Source organism: Myxine glutinosa, chromosome 13, assembly GCF_964187855.1.
Source record: "Myxine glutinosa chromosome 13, kmMyxGlut1.1, whole genome shotgun sequence".
Classification (NCBI taxonomy): Eukaryota; Metazoa; Chordata; class Myxini; order Myxiniformes; family Myxinidae; genus Myxine; species Myxine glutinosa.
The window spans coordinates 63,975,457-64,002,178 of NC_136273.1; the positions used below are offsets into that span (position 1 = coordinate 63,975,457).

Genomic DNA, 26,722 nt, shown 5'->3' on the forward strand with positions numbered 1-26,722 from the left:
TATTCCTTGATCAGAGCTTATGGATTAGAAAAATATGGAGGAAAAAAAATAGAGTTTAATGAGCTTTACCTTCCAGATGCAACCCCTGTCCTCACACAGCTGGCGACTCGCTTTTGGTTCAGGATGGCAGTCAAAACGGACAACTGAGTCCCAAAATACAGAGTATGATGATCCTACAACCATTTTCATCCCTTGGACGGTGTTTACCTGCCAACACATCAAATAATTATGACCATCTGCAAATGATGCAATAGAGTGGAAGAGGATGTAAATGGAAAAGAAAGGGAAATTGTGAGGAGATTGAGTAACGCAGGGGGTGAGAATGGTACACACAAGGGGACAACAAATAATCTGGAGATTTTACAAACATCAAAGGTAGATCAACACCTTGATAACTAGTTCTGATATTCATTTTGAATACAGAGTGGATTTGGAAACCATTTGAAATAAATGAGAACAAAATAGAATGTCTGAAAAAAAACAAAGTAATACAATTCATACAGTCTTTGCTACATTGTCAACCAACTAACGAGTTATTGAACGAAAGGCACATTTGATTAGAAATAGTGAGATTTATATGTAATTACAGGGAAGGTCCTGATATCGAAGTGAAGGATCAGAGACATAGAAATATATACAAAATAGAATGGACATGCCGTTGTTTAGCACAGAATTTCTGGCGGCCATCTTGGAGTATGTATGATGACGGCGCCTTCCAGGAAGTCACACAGCAGCAGTGGGGCAGAATGTATTGTGATCAACCGCACAAACTATAAACTAGGACAAATAACGTGGTCTAAGCTTCCAGAAGTGAGTAGTGATTATTCATAATTTATATGATGATTTGTATTTAGCCATTATGAGCATGATTTGCATGATTTATTCACCTCGGCAAATTAGCCTTGCTCCATTGGTGGCCGGAAACTAGATCGGCCTAACGGCTATTATTTTTTTGTATACAAGATCGAGGCTCGTGAAAGAGCTAACATTAATCACACAAAAAGTCAAACCGACACATAAAACACAAAATGAGGGGAGCGGTAGACAAGATGGTGAGAGGGGGAAGGACACAAACACAACATTTGAGAGCAGGGACATCGAGAGATCTGTGTGAGGGAGAGGGCTTGTGGGGAGGTGGGAGAGGTATAAAACATATGGACACTGCAAGGACTTCCAGGAAAGAAGTTGGAATTTCAAAAAAGTGGATCTGGGTTGAATTAGTAGGGGTAAAAAACATCAAGGTTTTGGATGGGGGAAGATAAGAGATGGTGGTGAACAGCTGTTTTAAAGACCTGGAGGGAGGAGTGGGATTGAAGGGAGTGAGGGAGTTTGTTCCAGAGGTGGGAGAAAAGGGGAATGAAAGAGTGAAGGTGAGCAGAGAGTCTTGATTTTGGCAGTTTAACCAGAAGAGGGTTGCTGGCAGATCTTGTGCGACCTGTAGGAATATTTGGGGGACAGAGCACAGAGAGAGCTGGGGGAGCTAGGACGGAGTGGAGTCGGTAGAAGACGGAAAGACCACCAACCTTCCTGCGGTGAGTGAGTGAAAGGCCCTCGGAGTTAGCTTCATCGCGGGAGATTCCAATGATTCTGAAAGCTTTGGTTTCAACAGCGTGAAGCCGAGCTAGGTGAGAGGCAGGAGCACCGGCCCAGAGGGGGGAACAGTATTCCATTGAGCTGTGGATGAAAGCCTTGTGTGTGGCGAGGAGCTCAGGTGTGCCAAGGAACGACTTCGTAATACGGAGGATGCCCAGTCGGCGACTGGCTTTGGATGCCATCTTGGAAATGTGGTTTTCCCAGGAAAGATCATGGCAGATAGTGAGACCCAAAAGCTTGAGCGACAGAACTTCTTGGAGAGGATTGTTGAGAAAGTAGATGGGAGGGTTTTCCAGTCGCTCTTTTCGGAGAGACATCATAAGAGTGTGAGATTTGTCAGGATTGAAAGACATGTTCCACTTGTTTGACCAGTCTGTGATTTTGTCAATGTCTGCAGAGAGTGAGGAGGCTGCAGACTGCCGATCTGAGGGAAGGGGAATGGAGCGGCAGAGGGTGGAGTCATCAGCAAAGAGATAGAGAGGATTTTCCAGAGAGTCAGAGAGATCGTTGATGAAGACCAGAAAAAGCACAGGGCCCAGAACACTGCCTTGGGGAACTCCAGCCAGAACAGGAAGAGGAGATGAGAGAAACCCATTCAGGGCCACACGTTGACTACGAAATTGTCAATTATTGTCAATACTACTGATTGTACGAAGCCAGTGGGACTGTGATTGCATTTGATTGACTGGGACTGATGTTGGGTGGTATGACTGTATGAGGACTGATGAGAGGTAGAGATGGGGTTAGAGGGGTCGCTGCCCCGGGGCCAGTTGAGTGGTCCGAACTTCCCCGATAATTTTTTAACAGTTCAGTGAAACCCCTCATCAGCTCGTCCTCACTTTCTCATTGTTACACGATTGAAGAGTCATGGAGGTGAAAGATTATGTTGTGCTTTGTTTGAAGTCACACTTTCTGGGGGTTGGCCAGGGGAAGTTTGGCTCAAATCTTTCATGAACCGGCTGTTCAGGCATGACGTTCGACTAAGGTTAGAACAGTAATTTTTTAATTTGCTCTGGGTGCCAGCGATAACTTGCCTACTTTTCGTGAAAGATACGGTGGGATCTTTTAACGGTCCACCAACTAATGTCGATGGGACGCCCTGTTTAACGTCCATCGGAGGGCCGGCACACACATTGATGAACGACAGTTCATGTCGGATGACAGTTTATAACTGGGCCAAGATTCAAACCCAGTCCAGAAAAGCAAAAGAAGCACCAAAAGCGGCCACTGACACACAGAGCCACAAACTTCAACTCATGTAATGGATTTGTTAATACTTTATTTATTTACTTTTCGATACTTAAACTGTGAGCTAAAAAGGCTGCTGCTGTGATTTTGCTTTGTTTATGAGCATGTCGTTCTAATTTAGGATCTTCGTAAAAAAAAGTTGTTTAAAAAAGTTATAAAAGAGAGACATGGTGGGGTAAAGAAAGCGGGAGGGGAGGGGTGGGTGGGGTATGTGAGGTTGTTTTCCCCGGGGCCCATACTGCCAAGCAACCTGTTTGACCCCAGAGTTATCTGTGGCCCCAGGACCAGATGTTGGGTGAAGGTCCGAGGAGGTCCCTCATGATAAACCCAGACCCCTAATCCGTAACAATATACTGTGAGGTTGAAAGAGCCATTACAAAATGGGTGGTGATGTCCGTTGGTCCGTTAACATTTCAGCTTTTTGCCTCTACTCCATTATTATTTTGAAACTGACCATCAGAGATGACAGTCAGAGCCACTTGGATCTATTATTTAATTATCAATTTGATGGCTTTCTCGTTGAAATATATATTGTATGGAGAACGTAACGAGCGTTGTGGAGCACTGTTGATATCCGACAGGCAATGTGCAGTACACACGCGGAAGTATTTTACGAACGATAGCGAGTGATATGCGGCAAAAATACTCCACAAGTTACCCATTTGATATCGAGAGTAGTACACAACGTAGGTCAGTGTTTATATTTACGCCGTTATCCCTCAAATTGGATGTTTTTAGATGGAAAACAGCCCGGATCTTCAGCGCAAATTGATGACGTCACATTATCGATTACATACTACAAGATGGCCACCATAAGTTACACGTGCTATTAGGAAATGACGGGCATGTCCATTCTAACATATATATTTTAATAAACAGGAATTATATTCCTACGTGGGGCTAAGTGTGAAAAATTCCGACTCAACCCAGGACTCGAACCAGGGACCTCCATCACTTACGCGGTGACAGCCCACTGCGCTATTGAGCCAACTGAATTTCCTCAGAAAATTCTCACACTTAACATGATATATATATATATTTCTGTGATCAGAGATGATAGTTAATGAAGCCACAGTATTAACCTTAAAAAGAAATATAAGACTAACTATTATGCATATATTCAACAAGGTTGGCCCATGTTTCCCCCCATACTACAATCTTGGCCTTTACTGCCCACCATATTGCATGTTTTGTCCATACAATCCATAATTTTAAAGGTTGGACCATACTTGCTGCCCACCATACTGCAAACTCAGGCCATACTGCCAACCATTTTATGAGTTTGGCTCATATTGTACACGATACTACAACTAGCTTGGGTCACAAAGCTCACCATATTACGAGCTTGGCTCATAGTACCATCACCTTTTATGAATCCTAATCAAAGTCTCTCTACAGCAAAAAGTAGCCACACAGCCATTATCAACATCATGTACCATGATCTATGCAGAGTGTCAGTTCTGCTTAAGCAGTTTCTTGGCTGGGGTTACAATCCTGGATGAGTCATCACACCAGCACAGGAAGCCAGGCCCGGAATTTGCAATTTGCTCATGGTACTGGTGATTGGTCGTCTACTCTTCGTGAAGGATACCATGGGATCTTTAACGCCCACCAACTGATGCCGACAGATGGGACGTCCAATTTAACATCCATTCTCGGGATGGCACACATATTGATGGTGCCTGACCATACCTATGAAACACTGGGATGACGGTTCATACATGGGTTGGGATTGAAACCTAGGATGGACACCTCAAAAGGGAGTATGCGTACCCTTAGGCTTAGGCTGTCCTGCCAGCACCTCACCCAGCCACACAGTTACAAATTATTTATCAACTACGACTAGTATATACATAGTACTATCATGAAGTAGAAATGAAAGAGTTCGGTCTACCTTATTTATTGGGTCGTATTTGATATTATTGGCTTCAAGGATTGTGGAGTCATTCTTGTCATTCTGTACAACGACGATCAGCAGTGCAGAATCATAACCAAGGATACGAAGAACATCAATGACAACAGGTTCGGGATCTTTGTAGTTATTAAATTCAGACACCACTGAGAGCTTGTTCTGTGGGAGGTAGAAAAACAAGCAATAGGTGATGCACATTCATGCAGGTAATAAAAGTAGAGTGGAATTCTTTGGAGCTGCAAAATTTAAATGTTACCGATTCATATCATCAAATATATACGTGGATGAAACAGTTTCTGCATCGCCAGGTGAAGACTTTGATGATCGTAGCACAACCAAGCACTTGACTAAGACATTCTCCTTTCCACAACAGCAAAGTTGAACAAGAGGAAATGAAATAAGTTGAAATATTTAATAATGTGGTTAAATAACTCGTTGAACATGCTCGATTTGCAATGAGAAGGGTGGAGGAGGTGAACTAAAGGAATTTAATTAACTAGGGCGTGCCCGTACGTGGGTGCAAAAAAACATGCGTGCAAACAACAACAAAAAAAAAACTTTGAAACCACGTGGCAGTAACGACCACAGAACCCCCCCCTCTATTTACATGAAATGGTTTGGTCCATTCGCAAAGCCAAAGCGAACGGCTTGCGAGTATGGTAGAACCCCCCCCCTCTATTTACATGAAATGGTTTGGTCCATTCGCAAAGCCAAAGCGAACGGCTTGCGAGTACGGTGACCATACCTTGGGAACCACTTGTCCGATTAATTTCAAACCTTGAAAAGGCACATCCTCGGGTCCCCAGCAATATACCTGGCAAGTTTCAAGTATATCGGACCGGTAGTTGTCGAGAAACAGCGGTCACAGACAAACACACAGACACACACACATACACACACACAGAGATTACTGGAATTATAGATAGATTACTTGGTTTATGTATTTTTCACTCTCTGATTGACTTGTTGTATTTGCAAAGACCAATGGAAGAACAAAAATGAGGAATGATGTATTGGGAAACACATAAAATATGGTATACCGTATTTCAAAAAAAAGAGTAGATCTTTCAGTCATGCCTTGATTGCATAAACCCTACCACTATTTACCATATAAAACACAATGTCAGATTGTGTGTTTGTACACATGTTTGTCCCCCTTCATAAGGGTGGGTTTCAAAGGCCAAACTTTTAACACGAATGTCTGTTCACCACGGTCTATTTTTGAGGATAAAACAAACTCGAAAAACATTTTCCATACAAGAGTAATTACATCTCTTCTATTGGAATTGTAGAGGGTGGCTTGCAAACCGACCCTCAAGGGTGGTGTACGGAAGGGTATTTTTTTTAAATAACAATAAATACAAGGCACAGGGAGGTGAGATTTGCTGCACACGATGTGCAACGCGTGCAGATTTAAACGAGTGTTCATTTATGTCTATCTTATTATAATAGAGCAAACGTATATGGTTATGTTTGTTTGTTTGTTGAAATGCGACCAAAACGTCTTCTTCTTCTTCAAATAAATTAACACCCAAAACACAGTCCGTGAATTCTTAATTACGTTTAGACTGCTGAGACCCCAAAGACCTTTGACGACCCTTTAAATCCCAGAAGACCCTTAAGACCACCAAGACCCCTGAATACCCAAAATACCCTAAAAGACCCAAAATACCCTGAAGACCGAAAAAACTCCAAAAGAACCCGACGACACAAAAGTCCCTGAAGACCCTGAAGACCACAAACACCCTGAATACCCAAAACACCCCAAAGACCAAAAGTACCCTTAAATCCCCGAGGATCGAAAAGACCCTGAAGACCCAAAACACCCCGAAGACCCAAAACACCCCGGAGACCCAAAACACCCCGAAGACCCATAACACCCCAAAGACCCAAAACACCCTTAAAGGCCCAAATGGCCCTGAAGACCCAAACACCATGAAGACCCAAAAGATACCGAAATGTTCAAAGATGCCTATCCCTCTGAAACGACGTGTGGTGACGAGTCACACTAGTGATGTCTAATAAATAAAGACACCATAAGTACACCGGACACGAGGCTGGGGCTTCAGACTTTGGCAAGCTCACAAGGCTGCACCATTGAATAAACTGTTCCAACCCATCACATTTGACGGACCTTTTACAAGTAGTAAATAAATCCGAAGTAGTATGGTAGATAAATGATGCAGAAATGCAGACATCCCAGGCTATCACAAATTTTTGGTGATTTCGATAAAATGCTTCATATTTTTAAATACATGGGAATAATGGGATGTTTTTTTTCAACATTCTGAAATTCCCACAAGTCCCTTTCAAGCATGATGCACACAAATCATGATTGTCCATGTGCATTGTATGGCATCAAATCTTTCTTGTGTAATTGATTATTTATGGCGTAGCCCATAGGGCAAAGCCGTCCAGAACAGTGGTTGTCTGTCCATATGTATGTATGTATGTATGTATGTCCCCTCAAACGGACACCAATCAGAGCTGAGGATATGGTCACATGACAGAGGTGATGTGATGTGAGTACGTCTGTGATGTCATTAAAGTGTACGACGGCTGACTCCACACACCGCCATTTTGATTCCTGTGCTGTTCAGGCCAGAATTTTTGTTGAACTTGTGATATATCACATTTGCCATGCTCTCCCGTTACGTTTTTCATCCAGTGTGAAACACAAACAAACCTATTGTTAAAATGACCATCAAATATCGAAAGCATAGGCGTTATGGGTCTTCCAACAACACAGTACTTATAGGCCTCAGGCTTCATGGCTCATTTTCAGGCAGCTTTGGACAAATTAGTCCAGGTTTATTAATAGTGGCATTGTTTTCATTATAATAATAGCGTTAATACTTATGATACAGTAAATATAATCGTAACACTGCAATCCCTTTGTCGTTATTGCAAAGTTTCTAGATCAAAGCGGTGTATGGTTGGTTCATTGTTTTTTTTTGTTTGTTTGTTTTTTGTTGTTGTTGTTGTTGTTGTATACAAGATCGAGGCTCGTGAAAGAGCGAACATTAATCACACAGAAAGACAAACCGACACATAAAACATATAACATCGGGAGCGGTAGACAAGATGGGGAGAGAGGAGGAAGGACACAAACACAACATTATTTTGAGAGCAGGGACCGAGAGACATGGAGACATCGAGAGATCTGTGAGAGGGAGAGGGCATTGGGGGAGGGGCATGGGAAGGGGGGGGGGGTGGGAGAGGTATAAAACATATGGACACTGCCAGGACTTCCAGGAAAGAAGTTGCAATTTCAAACAAGGTGGATCTGGGGTGAATTAGCGGGGGTAGAAAAGATCAAGGTTTTGGATGGGGGAAGATAAGAGATGGTGGTGAACAGCTGTTTTAAAGACCTGGAGGGACGAGTGGGATTGAAGGGAGTGAGGGAGTTTGTTCCAGAGGCGGGAGAAAAGAGGAATGAAAGAGTGAAGGTGAGCAGAGAGCCGAGATTTCGGCAGTTTAACCATCAGAGGGTGGCTGGCAGATCTTGTGTGTAGGAATATTTGGGGGACAGAGCACAGAGAGAGCTGGGGGTGCAAGGCCAGAGAGGAGTCGGTAGAAGACAGAAAGACCACCTACCTGCCTGCGGTGAGTGAGTGAAAGGCCCTCAGCCTTTGTTTGACTGACCTCAGCCTTGTTGACTCGAAACATAGAATAAACCAGTGTCTCAATGCAATCTCTTCACTATCCATGGTGACAGCAGCTTGGAGACTTAGAGTACTTAAAAAAAAAATGTAATACTTACATTACTTGCTAACTGGTATCTCCACCCAGGTCATACTATCCTCTTCAACTAAAGTATCAAACAACCTCGGATACGCCGATGTTAGACTTTCGATCTTGTTTATGGAAGAAGTTGAAATGCTTGAGCAATGATAAAACAATAACCCTTTGATGAGATTTGGATACAAAAGAGATGTGATGGTCCGAATGGCTTCTTGTTGTGCTCAACTGCATTATGTTTATCAAGGTAAGGTCTTCACCAATGCCATTTTGAAGTGTATTTTGTGGTTCTAAATAATGGTTTGAGCTGACTGTTTGGTCGACGAGTTAAAGATGTTTCTTTCTCTCCTTGCTGGTGTGGGTTTGATACGGCTGCTCACTCACTAAACAGCACTTTTCCAAGTGTGACAAATCTGCCAAACACCCCTCAACAAGAGTTGAGGAAGACTTTTATCCTGCAGTGGAATGGAAGAGGCTGATTTAAAGATTTAAGGAAACAAAGTTTCAACGAATCCTCAGAGACAGTTTATCAATCTTGCCATTGTGGATTTTGACCCACAAAGAATCTTAAAAATTGATTTCCTGTGCTGTCCACAAAAGAGTTGCAGCTCGTTGGAGCGACACTTAAATCACAACAAGTGGATTTCTACATTCACATTGGGCTAATAGTTCAGGTTTATAACACATCAGCGATAAATACAGCATGGATACATAAACAGCAACTGCTCAACTGGACTTGCGCATTCATTTCCAATTGTCATTTCTTTTGAGGTGAGAATTAATGTTATAGTTCTTTGTTATCAATTTATGTTCGTATAAGCAATACATAATATTATATTCAATATATTATGGCAAATTATTTCAATATTAGGCAGACACATGTAAAAAAATAAAACATTTAAACACTCAAAAAATACAGAGTGCAAAGTCTCACCTCTTTGCAGGTAAAGGTAGAGTAGATATAGTTTTTGGATTCGTATGTCTCTGCAAAAATATTATATTTCAAATGTCACTAAAGGAGAACTATTTTCAGGAATTGAAGCCTTTATGGTTTTTTTAAAGGCAATTGCAAAATTATTTTAAAATATATTTTTCCAAGTCATAGTTGGAAAACGTTATTGCTTACGAGCATTCATTAATGTTTAAGAAGTACGATCATGCTTTACCTGAACTCTCCCCATCGTCCCAGAACAGGTCCCCAACAGCTGATCCATCATCGTCCAGGGCAATGAGCAAAGTCATCGGTTGTTTCCGGCTATATGCAAACATTTCATACAAGTGTTCCCTCACTGATCTTTACCTCAACAAAATCTCAAAACAGTGTTGATGCAATGAAACGAATAAGGGGAAAAGGAAGGGAGTATGGATCTCTAAGGAGTTGAACAAATAAATGGATTTTTTTACGTATAAAAACATGTATCAAAAAGAAACAAAAAATAAATAAATAAAAACATGTATAAACATGTCTAAAATGGAGGAATATTTACGTTTTACACTTCCCCACCCCTATCCACCATTCCTCATTTGTGCCAACAGAATTTATCAGGAGCCCAGTCAATTCCTCAAACAACAATCGTCTTTTGTGGAGTTTCTTCTCCATAGTTTCCATCTTCCAACAGGTCTTTCCGCTTGGAAGGAAAGTCCATAAATGTTATTTTGCTGTTCTTGCGTGAGTAGCATCGCCGAGGTCAGAAGACTAGATTATAGCCAAAGATAGAAATGAATGCTTATGACTTAGATAATATCTTCTCAACAAATAAAAATAAAACGTAGATACAGGAATGATAACGCTACCCTTTTTAGCTGCATTGCATCCCTACCAACATACTGTTGCGGATATGGGATTTGCATCCATCCATATCCGCTTGTAAATATTCCCCTATTTCCTCAATACTTCCCAACTCTCCCCAATCCCCCATTCCCTAGTCCCATTTTCTGTAAACAACACTCTGTAGACCCGACCTCCCCCTATTTCCCCCATTAAATGTCGCACCCAGGTTCACCGCATCTCATGTAAGACAACTATAGGACATCTTGCTAGTTATTCTTAGTCTATGTCAGTTAAGGATTCGTTTCCATTAATTCTGACCCTTCGTTGCACCAGAATGTGATTGTATGGCACCGTTAGGAAGTTTAGGACCTCCCAATACCTCCCCGCAGCTCTTCCTCACAGTTCAACAACAACAACAACAACAACAACGAGCGCAGGGAGTGCGCGTCCTCACTCCGGCTTGGTAGGAGTGGTGGGAGGGCACCAGGCCTTCCCAACGAGCCGCCATCGGACATGTGCTCGACGGGGTTACCAAACAGGGGCTCCCTGTCGGCTCCTCGTCAAGGGCGGAGCCCGGTAACCCCCGCACCCAATGGAAGCGGCGGACCGGCCCCAGTTGGGGCGGAACCAACCAGCCGAGGGCGTGTCACTCCCCGTTGAGCATGCGCAGTGAGAGGGAGGTGACGTGAGATGCGCGCTGAGCTTGGAGCAAGCAAGACCACCTCCGAGCGCTGTGAGACCTCCCTGCATCTTTTGAACCGTGCTTTATCCTGTCCCCGAGCCAAGGTGCACCTTGTGCCATCGACCGACCTGCCCATTCCCGCCATCAATCCCCGTGTGAGTCTACCTTGTCCGTTTGTCCGTGGTCTGTCCGGGAATAGATAAGATTGTATTTAAGTGCCCATCTCTTCTGTGTCTTTACCTCACTCTGCCTTGTAATCTACCCCCTTTTCTCCACCACTGTAATTATACCCTCCTCCGGAGGTCTTGAGAACTGTACCCCTTGCGTCCTTTCATCTATCCCAGTCGTCGTGTCCTTTCTATCATTGATTTAGCATAGCGCGATTTGGCCAACGTCTGGGTGAATCGGGTGTTAGTCGGGGAATAACTGTTCGGTCGCGGAGCCTCCGCTCGGCAAATATAACATCTTAAACCGCGGGCCGTAACAATACTACAAACCAACACACAATACAATGATGATAGTAAGTATAACTAAACATGTCAGAAAAAGTGAAAGAGACAACAGCCATTGATAAGTCACAAAAAGAAATTGAAAGAAAGGAAAAAATATGTTGAGATGGAATTCCACCAAAAAAACAAAAAAGGGACGAGTGACACCAAAATACATCACCACAATCCTCTTATGGATTGCCATCACATCTTTTCATTTTTTCTCCTCGGTGACAGTGTGGTAATAGTAACAATATTGTATGAAGATGTCTACATGGGAGGGAGTTGTAGATTTGTAGTGTGGGTTGGGGTAATTGTGTATTTTCTTTGTTGTGGAATTGAGACAGAAAAATGTGAAAGTATGTCATGATGGCAATCCGTAAAAGGATTGTGGTGTCGTATTGTAAGTGTCATTCCTACCTTGTTTGGATGTTCTTTTCAGGGGATTCCATCCCGACATGTTTTATTTTTCATTTTCTGTTTAAAAAAGAACGTTTTTTGGGACTTGTTTCTGTTGTTTTATTTTTGAAAGTTATAGTTCTGCTTATTCTGGGCCCCTTTCATTTGTAAATTATTGCAATCCACGGCAGAGATTACGTAGATTACAGCAGCGATTACTTACGGCAGAGTTTCCCACTTTACACGTGTAAATGGAGCACAACCGTTGTAAGAATGACTGCTGATTGTGGAACAAGTTTGATTTCTTTGAAAACGTTATTGTATGAGTGCAATACCCCAGATATAATGTCACTTCTTCACTTTAGAATCATTGTAATAGCTTCATCCATCATTGTGCTAGCCTGGCTTTTGTATACTGAATCGAGGCTCGTGAACGAGCTGACAACCGCGAGGGATAGACAGCACAGGGGATCACGAGGGAAAGACAGCACAGGGGGACCGTGAGGGAAAGACAGTACAGGGGGACCGCGAGGGAAAGACAGCACAGGGGGACCGCGAGGGAAAGACAGCACAGGGGGACCGCGAGGGAAAGACAGCACAGGGGGACCGCGAGGGAAAGACAGCACAGGGGGACCGCGAGGGAAAGACAGCACAGGGGGACCGCGAGGGAAAGACAGCACAGGGGGACCGCGAGGGAAAGACAGCACAGGGGGACCGCGAGGGAAAGACAGCACAGGGGGACCGCGAGGGAAAGACAGCACAGGGGGACCGCGAGGGAAAGACAGCACAGGGGGACCGCGAGGGAAAGACAGCACAGGGGGACCGCGAGGGAAAGACAGCACAGGGGGACCGCGAGGGAAAGACAGCACAGGGGGGACCGCGAGGGAAAGACAGCACACGGGGACTGCGAGGGAAAGACGGCACAGGGGGACCGCGAGGGAAAGACGGCACAGGGGGACCGCGAGGGAAAGACAGCACAGGGGGACCGCGAGGGAAAGACAGCACAGGGGGACCGCGAGGGAAAGACAGCACAGGGGGACCGTGAGGGAAAGACAGCACAGGGGGACCACAAGGGAAAGACAGCACAGGCTGAAGAAAGAAGGAGAGAAAGAAAGAAGTACTATCGGCAGTTTAGCGATCTCCCAATTTGGTACTTCAACAATGTATTCTCGTGTCTTTATCAGTGTTGGTAGTTATGAACATTCTCGAGAATAAAAAGTATGGCTTTTAACGGCTGATTACTCTATTCTATAGCAAACTTTTTTAGACTTTCATTTTGTACTAGCGTATGTAAGCCCTGGTGTTGGGCTAGCGGCTAGGGTGCCGGCTTAGGATCCTAGGATCCTGGGTTCGAATCCCGGTCGATCGCTGAATTAACGCCAGGGGGGTTGACTCAGCCTGTCATCCTTCCGAGGTCGGCTAATTGAGTACCAGTTCACTGGGAATTCCCTGTTTGTCGTTAAAGGCGGCAAAAAGGGTTGGCGTCAGGAAGGGCATCCGGCCGTAAAACATTGCTTCAAAAAGGGGACCAAAAAAAACAACAACAACAACCACGGTTCCCGAAAAAGGCCAACCCCTGCTTTGCGGGGAAAAATGGCCTCTAAAGGTGGTTTTATTTTGTACACTTGATGTGGTGGCCATTTATTTTCATGCCATCTCTCCATATGAAGTACTACCGTGCTCAATAATATCCAGCCAGATAACAATTAGCAATGTGTTCAGAATTTTGTGTAAATATAGTCATGAAACACTGCAGAATTGAAAAAGTTAAACACAGACAGAAAGCCCAACCAATAATGGATTTACAAATACTAAAATTGCACACAGGCAAACCAGCCTCGATGCGCAATGGATAGAACATCCACTCTGAGTCTGGGAGGTCAGTGGTTCAAATCCCGGCCGAGTCCTACCAAAGACTTTAAAAACGGTACATGTTGCTTCATTATTTGACGTTCAGCATTTAAAAAGAATATAGCATGGACAAACAAGCACAGTAGCACGGGCTTTGATGGGCCCAATGGCCTCCTCCTGCATTCAAGTTGTTTGTAAGGAAACTCAGTTAAAAAGACCCATGCAGGAACCAAATACAAGAGCAATGAAACCTCATTACTCTCTTCCCTGCTCGACTCAGCCATATGATCTCTGCATTTTTTCTGCCTCGATACATGAACCCCGCATTAGGCTCTACTAGTGTATGTGCCTCTGTTAGCATCAATGGCACAGTCAGCCGGCCTCAAGCCATACCTGCTTGCAGTTCGATTTGTAGCCTTCTGCGTGGGCAAGATGTATCCTCCTCGCACATACAATCCGATCTTGTCCGCCGGGACAGAGACATTGAAGTTATGAGAACGGTGTATTGTCTTTGTCCCCTGTGAACATTTGTATGCATGACAAACTTGCAACAAAAGGGATATCGTGTGGTCTAAACACAGCAAATATATCAGTCAATGCAAAATAGTAAAAAGGAACAAACATTTTCATCATTAACCACATTCAGAGGCCATTTTTCCCCTCAGAGCAGGGGTTGGCCTTTTTTGGGCACCGTGGTCCCCTTTTTGAAGCAATGTTTTATGGCCGGATGCCCTTCCTGCCGCCAACCCTGTTGGTCGCCTCTTGCGACACACAGGGAATTACCAGTGAGCTGGTACTCAATTTGCCGACCTCAGAAGGATGACAGGCTGAGTCAACCCCTCTGGCGTTAATTCAGCAATCGACCGGGATTCGAACCCAGGATCCTAGGATCCCAAGCTGGCACCCGAACTGCTAATCCAACACCAGGCTTTTCCAAAACACATTTTCATCAATATAGCTGATTAAAATAAGCAATTAATCATCACGTTTAATATAAGTATCGTTTAACTCTCATGGTAAAACAACGAGTGGGTAAAAGAGTCACTTACAAGTTCATACTCGTACCATGGGGCATCTGGAAAATAGGCTATCGCCCACTCCGCGCCCTGCGTGGTACAAACAGGTCGACACATCGATACGTTTGTGACAAATCTTTAACAATAACATTTACACTGAGGGAATCTACACGTTTAATTGATAAGTCTGTCAAAATGAGTCACGTGGGCTTGTTCACAAGGTGAAGAAGAATTTTATTGGAGAGGAGCGAAGGAGAGAACTGAGACTTCTCTCCTCATTTGATGACACACATGTACATGAGACCCAGAATAACTTCACAGGCAAGCATGAGCATGGCCAGAGATATAAGAGATGCAATGCAAGCTTACCTCAAGGTGACAAACTGTGCTGAGGAGAACAGAACTTGAGTGGAAAAGGAGCCTCAACTAATGGGGCTTCTCAGGAATGCAATCAAATTGCGGTGGAAATGATAGGCCTCTGCTGTTTTGACAAACCATGATATTTATATACTGCTCCTAGTACTCTTCTTGAAATATTTGGCTTCGATAACATTTGTTCAGTTTGGAAACATGCTTTATCATAACCAGACGAATGTGAAATAGAATTTTATTTGAAAATGATGATCGGTTTCAGACATAAATCCCAATTTTCTGCACGAAGCTTCAGGGCAGATAGTGCACCCTCACCTCACTCTTTTCCGTGATATTTTCTACCCCCGTTAACCTGACCGAATCCAACCATTTTACAGGTTACTTAAAGTGTTTCCTCCTCATTTCCTCTTTCTCCTGTTTGTTCATTCCCTTGCTTGTTGTATCTACCTGTTTCCCCACTGCCCCACTCATTGTAAGTTCATTGCCATTTTACCCTCTGTCTCCTCATTCTTCCATAGCCCAGATATTGTACAAAATCCTCCAAGGTTACACTACCTGCACTAGTGAGGTACCCGTGCTACGCATGTGTGGGAGACCAGAAGCAAACAGACAATGCAGAAACGGCGAATGCTAAAGCATGAAACCAAGAAATTCCACATTCCTGTAGCACATTCAGTCGCATGTCAAACATGGACAGCAAGTTCGTGAAGGACTTCCATGAAAAACGAACCTGTACGCAAACAAACGGGTACGTTCACGTATAGAAACATCGATCGTGGGTCCGTGGCGAATCTGCATATGGCGATCCGCGAATTTCACATTTAGAAAGCAGAAACCATCACGGCATGTCGTCATTCACTTGAACTCAATATCTCTTTTTTCATTCCAAACAGCATAACTCCAATCACAAATTAAATAGCATTAAAATAAAAAAATTAACTTTTAACAACATTGTTAATGTTTCCTTCATTGTAAAAACTACCGAGTCAACAGTTAAAAGGATTTTGAGCCGATAGGTGTTACGGCCTTGGCAAGATCGATGGAGGCAGCGATCTGTTAGCTTATACACCACCCAAATAGCTATGTGGAATTCTCTCATATAGAGATAAAACCCACGTCGTTTGAACTTTGTCGAGGTCATTATTTACTTTTAATGATGTTTATATACGAATCAAAAAGATGATAATTGGTTTTGGGTCGTCCTTTCCGCATATCTCATGGGATTTTGAGTTCGAGAGACCACCGTGATGGCGGGGAGGGGGTAGGTATTCTCTCAAGCAGGGATTCAACCTGTGTCCTTATAAAAGGTCTTTGTCCAAGGTCATTATTTTTAACCGTGTTTTCATTCATCAGGTTGCGATCGGTGCAGTCGTTTGTGTGGCACCTGGGAAAATAACGTTATGTGGGAGCCCAAACCTGAAAATGCTTGATAGTGTAGCAGCATAGCAAACCTGTTGTGCATTTTGTGATACAAGCACCAAATTTGGCACAAATGTACATTAATATGTTGCGAACATTTTCAGATATTGGGCCACTTGAAATTCTCTCTTTATGTCCGCCATATTGGATTTCAAAATGGCCACCACTTGAAATCTACATTTGCTATTATCTCTGGACGTAATGCAGCTATTGACTTGATTCTGGTATCTAAATGTATGTTTTTGGGGGCAAGGAATCCAATGGTACCAATTTCAACTTAATATTATCTATCACAGTCTGTTATATAATTTTATTTGGAAATTATCTAGGCAAATATTGGATTCAACACAATACTTTGAAAAGAATGTCTTAGTTCTGTAAATGTCTTAGGTATAATACTGACATGCTACATGGTCTAGTATTTGAGGCTAGGTGTACTGGTATCTGAGGCTAGGTATATACCGGTACTGAAGATACGTGTACATAAACAGTGTCATGTTAACAAGTTCAGCATTGCCACAAGTACATGTATGTTGTTGACTCATCGTCATGTGCAGTCCCCTTCACACACACAGAGGGCTGTGCACTGAAGGGCAGCCTTTTTGCACTTGCAGCGCCTCACACACCCTTTCTTGCACTTGCAAGAAACCAGCTCAATGCAGCTGTGAGCTGCCTCAGTTAGCCTGGTCCAGTAAGGTGTGTACTGTCCTTCTTCAGTCAGTCCTTGACCAACCCCAGTTGGTTGGTGGAGGGAGCTCTGGTGCTGGCAGCAGTATCTGACCCCACACATGTCCACCTTGATACACTGCCCTCTTGACATGTTCCTCCAGAGCTGCCTTCGTTGGAGGGATGAGCTGCACATTGTTCTTCCTTGCGAAGAGTTTCCTCCTGGCCTTGTCAATGTCTGTGCATTTGCTGGTTCGATCATACAACAGGATCACGAACCTCTCGATGATGCGCATTGCATCGTCTGGTATGTCACGAGGTGCAGAGGACAGCAGCAGCAGCGCCTCAGTGAGTTCTGGCAGTACCGTCCAGACTGCCCACGCAGTGTTCTTGCCATGTCTATGAAAACTAGACACAGTGTCGCATCCAGTTAGAGCGTGGAACATTGGCAGTGCACGAGCCTTCTCTCGTCCCAATCCAGCTGCTATTTCGTGTGCTGCTAGGTATCGGAAACTCTGGCCTGTTCCGAATGCCAGCCACAGTTTGTCTTCTGGTTGCAACTCCTGTGCCAGGGACACTGCCAGCACCACAACATCGGTGTCTACAGTCCGGATGAGTATTGCATGGTGTCCATGCTGGACTGCGTGAGATGCATGCAGCAACATCCGACTGTCAGCCTCTTCATGGTTACATGGGGCGAGTGAGGTCAGATCTGGCAGTAGTGGCTTGCTGAGCACTGCCTCTCCATCAGTAATGACGAGTTGCTTGTCCTCCTGGTCAAACCATTCCATGAGAGCTGCTGAGAGGAACCTGAACAGCTCGGTCTTGTTGCTGTCCACTCGTAGGAAGTTCTGCCAGTTTCCTGGTATGGCTGCGGCAGCCACCACACGTCTCCGCACACCTTGTCCCCGCTTTGCACGTGTACTACCTTTCAGTGAATCAGCAAGGTAAGTATCCCAGACCAGATCCAGGCGTGACACTGTTTGCAGCTTCGTGGACATATATGGGATGAAGATCTGTTGTGCATACTCTTCAAAGGTCTTTGATGCAGCCGGCTTCAGCATCTGGACGATGGCTGCTCCATCAAGCACAATACAGGTCGTGACAGGAGTCTCTGTCTTTGCGTCGGAGACTTCTTCCAAGCATGTGAGGAGATCACTCTTGGTACCAGTGCAGAGGCTTCCACCATCAGACAATGCAGGAGGACATGCCTGATTCTCGTGACAAAAGAACTCCTCAAGGTTTCCATCCCTCGTCTGGCAGCCAATGTACAGGCGTGCGAAGAGTTCACGGTCATTCTTGATGGAGGCGAGCTGTTGCTGACCTTTGCTCTGGCTTCTTGGAGTGGAAGTGCTGAACACCTTCAGCTTGTTACGAGGAATGGGTGCGTCCACTGCCTTTGTTCTGTCCAACAGACACTCTCTGGTGAAAGCCTCGAACTGCTCTTGGCCAATCCTCTTGGCATTCATCACGGTCTCCACAGCAGCAGGATCTGCGATCTCCTTTGTGTCCAGTTTGACTACATCCTGACTCTCCTCCTCGAATGGGTTGCCCATCTCCTCTATGACACCGACGAGAGAGCGAACATCTTTCACAAATGAGGCCTGTACACTTGGCGTCTGATCATGATGACGTGTGTCTGCTGTTTGCCGTCTCCAGTGTTGGTTCCCATCCTGGAATTCTTCGATCACCCTGGCAACTTCTGGTCCCGCAACCATCCAGCGACGTAGGGCACTAGGGTTGTCAGTGAGCCCAACTGCTCCACCGTCTCCTTTGATGCAGGCATTATTCTGCTCATGTGCCTGGTCAATCGGGATTGAAGAGAACACCCTCTGTGTTTTCTGAACGGTGAAGTGGCTTTCCCTGAATTTCCTGGCTACATCTGGGTGTTTGATGGTGAGTTCGGCCATGTCCTTCAGGTGCACTGGTATCCACCTAGCATAGTGGGTGTGATCCAGTGCATGGAACCAGGGGACCAGCTCTGTCAGAGCATCGAGGTACATCATTAACGATCCCTGCCTGAGAGAACGCACATACACTAGAACCAACAGTTCTAGTTCCAGCACGGTTGCCCAGTAGTGAAACTGGGGGATGTCTTCTCCTCTCTGGCAACACCAGTCTTCAAACTCCGGAAGGTCCTCTGCATCCCTGGTTTCTCCCAGACAGTAGTGGTTGTAGGCACGGTGTTGCAGGATGTACAGTGCTGCTGCAGTCACTTGATGTGCTCTTCTTGTGCGCAAGACATGGGATGCTCGCAGGAATGAGTCTGCTGTCCCTGCTGTCGCAATCTCGGCTTGCACAAGTGCTTGCACCCAACCACTCCCTTTCAGCCAGTCCCCCAGTGTCCTCAGTGCCGCCATCTCTATGTGGAGGCCACCAAACATCACCACTATCTGGTCTTCACCATAGCTCTCTGGCCACTTCCACTGTATCTGCTTGGCCAAAGCAAACAGTGGCTGATCAACGGTGACCACTGGTGTCTGTCCAGGATTCAGGTGTTCCACAGCATTCTTCACGACGTCCATTGAGTGCCGGATCATGGCCACTGTGTGGGCACTCTCCACGAAGAGTGGAAGCAGCGACGTGGGGCAGATGACTCGAGCATCTGGTAGCTGTCGGCTGGCATGAAATGCAGCCCAAGATGTGTTGTCATTGTCCACTGTACCAGTGTTGTCTTCCAGGACTCGCTTTGCATTGCCTAGCCATTGGTATTCTTCATCAGTCTGCTGTTTGAAGTCTCCTCTGGTCAATGACGCCACTTTAGCAGCTGGGACAGGCGACTTCTTGATGCTGCTAGTGACAGGGGGAACACAAATGAATGGGTCACTTTGTTTCCTAATGGGATATGAATTTATATTTTAGACTGCCAGTATATATGAGCTTGTCTGAGTTGTTACTAGTGATTTAGTATAGTTTTTTATTTTATTTATATTTACAGAACCAAGACATTCTTTTCAAAGTATTGTGTTGAATCCAATATTTGCCTAGATAATTTCCAAATAAAATTATATAACAGACTGTGATAGATAATATTAAGTTGAAATTGGTACCATTGGATTCCTTGCCCCCAAAAACATACATTTAGATACCAGAATCAAGTCAATAGCTGCATTACGTCCAGAGATAATAGCAAATGTAGATTTCAAGTGGCGGCCATTTTGAAATCCAATATGGCGGACATAAAGAGAGAATTTCAAGTGGCCCAATATCTGAAAATGTTCGCAACATATTAATGTACATTTGTGCCAAATTTGGTGCTTGTATCACAAAATGCACAATTCTTTTGAATATTTGGGCTAAGCCGCCCCACTATGAGACCAAAGCTGAAATTGGAAAAACAATATACCCTATTTTACTCCAGGAGATCCCAGGATTACCCACCCAAAATATCGTTGTGATCGGTTCAGCCGTTTTTGCGGTACCTGCGAACGGACGGATGGACGGACAGACGGACATTTGGTGAATTACAGTAAGATGCAAGATCACAAAGCAGCTTTTCTTTCTCTATGACCTCAATGCCATTTTTGAAGGAGATGACATCTCAAAAAGTTTTTTTTGTTTTTCTTGATATGTGTCAGAAATGTATCCTTTCATGCTCGTCATTTATTTTGATTTTTTTGGTATGGTGGGTACTAAATCTCGTAGGTGAACAGGGGTCGTACACCTGTGCTCAGGCTCGACGGCTGGATCGTGTAATCTGCAGCCCAAGCAGCAATGAATTCAAGCCAAACGACCTTCGCGTCTCACCATGAGTACTCCAGGGCTGCCCATTCAGTATGCAGCCTCCGTCTCGGTCATCCAGTGTAAATGGAGTGTTTGACAGGGAAAGACAAGCGGACTGATGAAATATCGTAAAACGTGGGCAGGCTATTAATTCAGCTAAGACAAACTTCATCTACCCCAAAGCATGTCCATAGCCTGGGTTATGGGGATTAATTAGTGTGTTGGATAGTGCTTTGCTGATGAAGAAAGAAAAACAAAAGGGAGGATTTTGATGTACAGGCTGCTATAGACACTTTAGGACTAATGTCAGGCTATTCAGCAATTGTTGTAAAAAGGAAGTCTTTTCTCTATTTGCAGCTGTGTCAACACATCTACGTTCGCATTCGTGTAATAGAAACTGCATACATGTTAATAGACAAAGGGGACACGGGTTATATAAAGTCAGCCATCCGGTGTATCCCGGCAGCTGGAAGGAATGATGCTCATGCAATTTGGTTGTTTCTTTTTTGTTGTTGCCAGAACAGCATGTTTGCAGAAAGCGAACAATTCATTCAGACAAACATCCGTGTGACGGTGGAGAGTCTGTGGCTGGCATATCAAAAAACAAGGTTGCCTCCGTAACATTTCATTCTCACAAGGTCTGGAGGCAATGTTGTGTTTTTGTATCTTTACAAACTCACTCCAGGTGCAATGTGTCTCAAGAGCCTTGACTGATGCAAATATAACACAATAGAAAGAAAATAAATGCATAGTATTCTCAGTATAACAAAGCATTATATAATCGCTCGACTGCAGCCACAGGATGGATGCAAAAGCAAAGGTCTATTGTGAGAATGCAAATTATCGACACAGGTGCAGTTCCCTCAGGATATGTCCGGTTTTGAGGAGCAGGTGCATTACCTAGTGCGGAATGGAAAGAATGCTTCATCGCACGCTTTCTAACCCGCACTGCAGTCAGGATGACTGTCCTTTTCCAGCATCCAAAGGTAACAGAAAACCTTCGCTCTGTTCACCTGGCCCTTGCCAATTCACATCAGGCCAAAGTCATTTGTGTGGTGAAATTTGTGTTCTGGCCGGTCCGTTTAGTACATCAAATCCCGCATACACCATGTGCGTTTTTTCCCTTTGGCCATTAATATCCTTGCAATTGACCTACCAATGTCCTCTTCCTGCACATGATGTAGGAGTAAGCTTCGCCATAAGCCTTATATCAATGCTAATAATAAAATTAAGATGTATAACTTCACATTCTGTGCAGGTAATATAACCAATCATGAGAATCCACTTGCTATTCTTTCTTTTCTCTTCATTCTTCGAATCGTTGACCAAATATTAGACGTTGACCAAGAAAGTGACGTCTACATTTAACAGATGCAATATCTCTTACGTGTCAAAATTGTCCTTTCATTTCCTATCCCAGTGTCACCAACAGCACATCTCCGATGACCAAATCCATAATATAACCCTTCAGGAAAGTGAATTTGAAAGAATGTCAGGCGGCATTGCCAAACAGCAAGGCCGAACCCATCAATGCCCCGGCAGGTGACAGCTGTAACCATTGAACCTGTTAATACTCTTTCTATCACCTTGAGCTGTCCACGTGTTTCCGACCACCAGCGGTGAAAATTGCCACTTACCCGGAATGCATTCACTCCCGTAATTTGCGCAAGGCAAAAAGGCCGTTACCCTCAACTCACACTGTCTTTTTACCGTTCCTCACATTTCTATCACCCAGTCGTTCCATCACCGAGCACCTTGCCAGAAACATCAACGAGCCATTTCGGAACAACGTGTCGAGGGTACGTACGAACGAATGATGAATTAATGTGCGTGAAGTTATACCGGAATTTCTGAACAGATTTCAACACAACCAAATAAAGTCCAATGGAGACTAAGGAGCCATGCATGCAGCTCTATGTACGTACAGAAGGAAATGGGAGTGGGAGAGGGGAATCAAATATAAGAGATAGAAGACGGACGTCACAAGAGAAATGAAGGTAGGGAATTGTGAGAATGGAGGGAGAAGGAAAGGACGTTTGTGGAGTGATCCAGGAGAAAGAGAAGATTGGGGCACACTCAATAATCATATTTTAATTAAGCAATGATAAGAAATTTGATTACAGTATGGTACATGCGTGCAATGTACATGATGGTACCATCCTCTGCTTCATCCTTTGCATGATGTCATGGCTGCATTCAGCAAGCAAAACATCGCAAACTTACAAACCAATCACAGCAAAGGCCACACCAAAAAGGATCTTTAAAGGCCACACAAAATTACAGCAAAGTACGAATGGGGATGAGTTTGGTGGCTTTGTGGTGCAGAGGTGACCCTTTTGCCTAAGTTCAGTTAATTTGTATAGAGCTCGATAGTAAACAAAGATTTAATATGCTCTTTTAGCATCTTGACTCCAAGCTCCTAGCTTTCATACTCGGTTTTTAAGTTGAAAGAAAATTAACACACCATGAGATTTCATACACAGCCAACTTACATAAAAACTAAGCACACCGATACAATAAAAATTGGTAATATACGGTGTAAATCATAAAATAAAGTACTGCCCTAGTATTCTAGGGTGTAAATCACACAAAATAAAACACTAGTACTCCACAGTGTAAATCATAGAATAAAATATTAGTACTCTGCGATGTAAATCATACAATCAAATATGAGTACTCTATGGTTGGTACAAAATACGAGTTATAAGGTTAGCCAAGAAGGCTGAGGTGCAAAGAAAGAGGTAGCAAAGGCGCTGGAGGCATGCAGGAAAATGTTCGGAGAACGCTTGTATTCGGAAGAGGGTCAGAGAGCGGTATTCAGGATTGCAAAGCAGATAGCGAAAGAGAGGTGTGATGTGATGGGGATGAGTTGCTTGAAGGATGAAGTGGGACAAATCGTTGTGGACCCAGATGGAATTAAAGGAAGATGGAAGAGATATATGGAAATTCTGTTGAATGCAGAGAATGAATGGGATGGCAACATAGAGAGTAACCCTGTTTTAGGACCGGCAGAGAAGATAACTGGGAAGGAAGTTGAGGAAGCGATAAAAGCAATGAAGAGTATAAAAGCGGGAGGGCCGACAGGAATTGTGGGAGATATGTTGAAGGCAGCAGGAAGTTGGGGTGTGAAGAGAATGACAGAGATCTGTAATCTGGTGGTGAAAGAAAGCCACATTCCAGTGGATTGGGAACTGAGTACCCTCGTCCCTCTATACAAGGGGAGAGGTGACCCTCTGGAGTGTGGCTCGTACCGAGCGATAAAGTTATTGGAGCATGGAATGAAGGTCTTGGAAAGGGTGTTGGAAAGGAGGATAAGGAAGAAGGTGAAGATCGACGAAATGCAGTTTGGATTTATGCCAGGAAGAGGAACGACAGACGCGCATATTATTGTAAGGCAGTTGCAGTAGAAGTAGTCCGTGGGATGAGTAGGGTTTACATGCACCCCCCCCCCCCCCCCCACAACTTAACTTCCCGGGTATGTCCATGTACCCCCCACCCTAGGGGTTAGGAAAAACCATGTTAACAGAAAAAAACTCATTCCCTCATAGTTTGACCTCTGGTGACTTCATTAGTGACCTCATTTGCATATAACACATATCATTGTAAAGAGTGTCCCAGGACAAACATTTTGAGGGGTCATATGCAACCATAGGATGACGAGGTAAAAAGTTATGGCCATTTGAATTTCGACTACCCCTAATTTTCGGAAATCACTGACACAGGGGGGGTAACATCAAAATATGCGTGGGAGGTACCTTGGGAATGAGTTTTTTTTTCTGTTAACATGGTTTTTCCTAACCCCTAGGGTGGGGGGTACATGGACATACCCGGGAAGTTAAGTTGTGGGGGGGGGGGGGGGGGTGCATGCAAACCCTACTCAGCCCACGGACTAAAGTACATTGAGAAGAGGAAGAAGTTGTTTCTTGGGTTTGTTGATCTGGAGAAAGCATTCAATAGGGTTCCACACGAAGTAGTGACATGGGCATTGAGGAAGTTAGGAGTGGAGGAATGGTTGATCAGAGTAGTGATGGCAATGTACGAGAGAGCGCGCACCGCTGTAAGAACGAAGGACGGGAACAGTGGTTAGTTTGAGGTGAAGGTGGGAGTGCATCAGGGGTCAGTACCAAGTCCACTACTATTTGTAGCTGTGATGGAGGTGCTGGCTCGGAACGTAAAGGAGGGTTTACTGTGGGAGTTGTATGCAGATGATCTGGTGTTGATTGCAGAAAGTATGGATGGACTGAATGAGAAGATGAACAAGTGGAAGGAATGAATGGAGACAAAAGGTCTGAAGGTGAATATCGGAAAGATGAAGGTGATGGCGAGTGGTAAAGCATGTGGTGAGGTGGAAAGAACTGGGAAGTGGCCGTGTGCTGTGTGCAGGAAGGGTGTCGGCGTGAAATCCATTCAATGTACAATGTGCGCTGAGTGGGTTCATCAAAAATGTAGTGGTTTGAGAGTATCATTAACCAGTGTGGCAGCTACATTCAAGTGTAAGGTGTGCACAGAGGGAGCTGCAGATGGAGGAAATGTTGAGTTGGATCTTGGAGACGGCGTGAAGCTGCAAGGTGTGAAAACATTTTGCTACCGAGGAGACATGTTGAATGGAGAAGGTGGATAAGACTCGGCAACAGTTGCTGGAGTGAGATGTGCATGGAAGAAGTTTTGGGAACTGAGTGGCGTGCTGACGAGGAGGAGAGTGTGGTTGAAGTTGAAGGGAAAGGTGTATGCTGCATGTGTGAGAAGTGTTATAATTTATGGGAGAGAGACATGGGTCATGAACGTGGAGCAGCATCGAAGGCTGGAAAGTGTGGAAATGCAAATGGTTCGGTGGATGTGTGGAGTATCGTTGAGAGAGAGGAAGACAAATGATGAATTGCGAAAGATTATGGGAATAGAGCCCGTGATGGATGCTGTGAAGAGAAAGAGGTTGATGTGGTTTGGTCATGTGTTGGGGAAGGATGAAAGTGACTGGTTGAGAAGTGATGGAAATGAATAGAGAAGGAAGTACAGGACGGGGAAGACCGAGATAGACTTGGCTCAAGGTGGTGGAAGAGGAAATGTGGGCAAGGGGGTTAACAAGGTGTTACGGAGTCCTCTACAATTGTTACGTGGTCCTCCCGGTAACTACCTGGTCTTGGTGACCCCCGGACCGTGGGAGGACCCCGCCACAAAGATATCTGATTTATACGCTTTCGTAGCGCACTCAATATGAAAGACACAATAATTCAAGTCAATAAGAAACCCCACACCAAGGATCCGGATTACTCAATAATATATTCTCCAATCAATCAACAACCATCAACAATCAATCACCAATATTACTAAGATGGCCATCTCATATATTTCCCCCCTTTCCCCACTCACGACCCCTCAGCTCAATGGTCACTGTCCCTCACAAAGTCTCTGGGCCCCTCCAGACCAAGGTGAAGGTCGACTTCTCCGCACACGGGCGGTTGAACGAACCCCTGGCGGACGTGCTCCAAACGTGCACGTCGCGTACCGGGAACAGCTGCTGCAGCGCACACCTCCTTGTAAAGCAAAGCGGGCCAAGCAAAGCGGGCTCGCAAAGCGCGCGAGGCCCAAGGTGCGACCCGTACGCGTCCTTGTAGACGTTGAGGCGAACTGTGCCGGACGCTTGGTTCCGTGCACGAACCCACGGCAACTTGACGCGTAACCGGTAATTACCCCGCGCAGGCAACTCCTCTCGCCAGACGGGCTTTCAAACGCAGCGTTCCCCACGCTGCTCAATATCGACACCGCTCGAGTCGGAGCTGGGCGAGGAGAAGAAGATGGCCGCTTCTCTCTCCCGGACCTTGTCTTCTACTTTTCTTCCGGTTC

At 44.7% G+C, this 26,722-nt stretch overlaps 1 protein-coding gene across 2 annotated transcripts in view; it reads right to left on the minus strand.

Moving 5' to 3' along the window:
- LOC137438996 (sucrase-isomaltase, intestinal) overlaps positions 1-26,722 on the minus strand; it is a 674,815-nt gene that overhangs the window by 142,759 nt on the left and 505,334 nt on the right. For both annotated transcript variants that reach the window (XM_068134544.2, XM_068134543.2), the window contains exons 20-25: positions 14,735-14,791; positions 14,079-14,203; positions 9,661-9,749; positions 9,429-9,478; positions 4,736-4,912; positions 70-207 (exon numbers count right to left, since the gene is read on the minus strand). In XM_068134544.2, the coding sequence (XP_067990645.2) occupies positions 70-207; positions 4,736-4,912; positions 9,429-9,478; positions 9,661-9,749; positions 14,079-14,203; positions 14,735-14,791 (636 nt within the window). The remainder of the gene's footprint in view (positions 1-69; positions 208-4,735; positions 4,913-9,428; positions 9,479-9,660; positions 9,750-14,078; positions 14,204-14,734; positions 14,792-26,722) is intronic.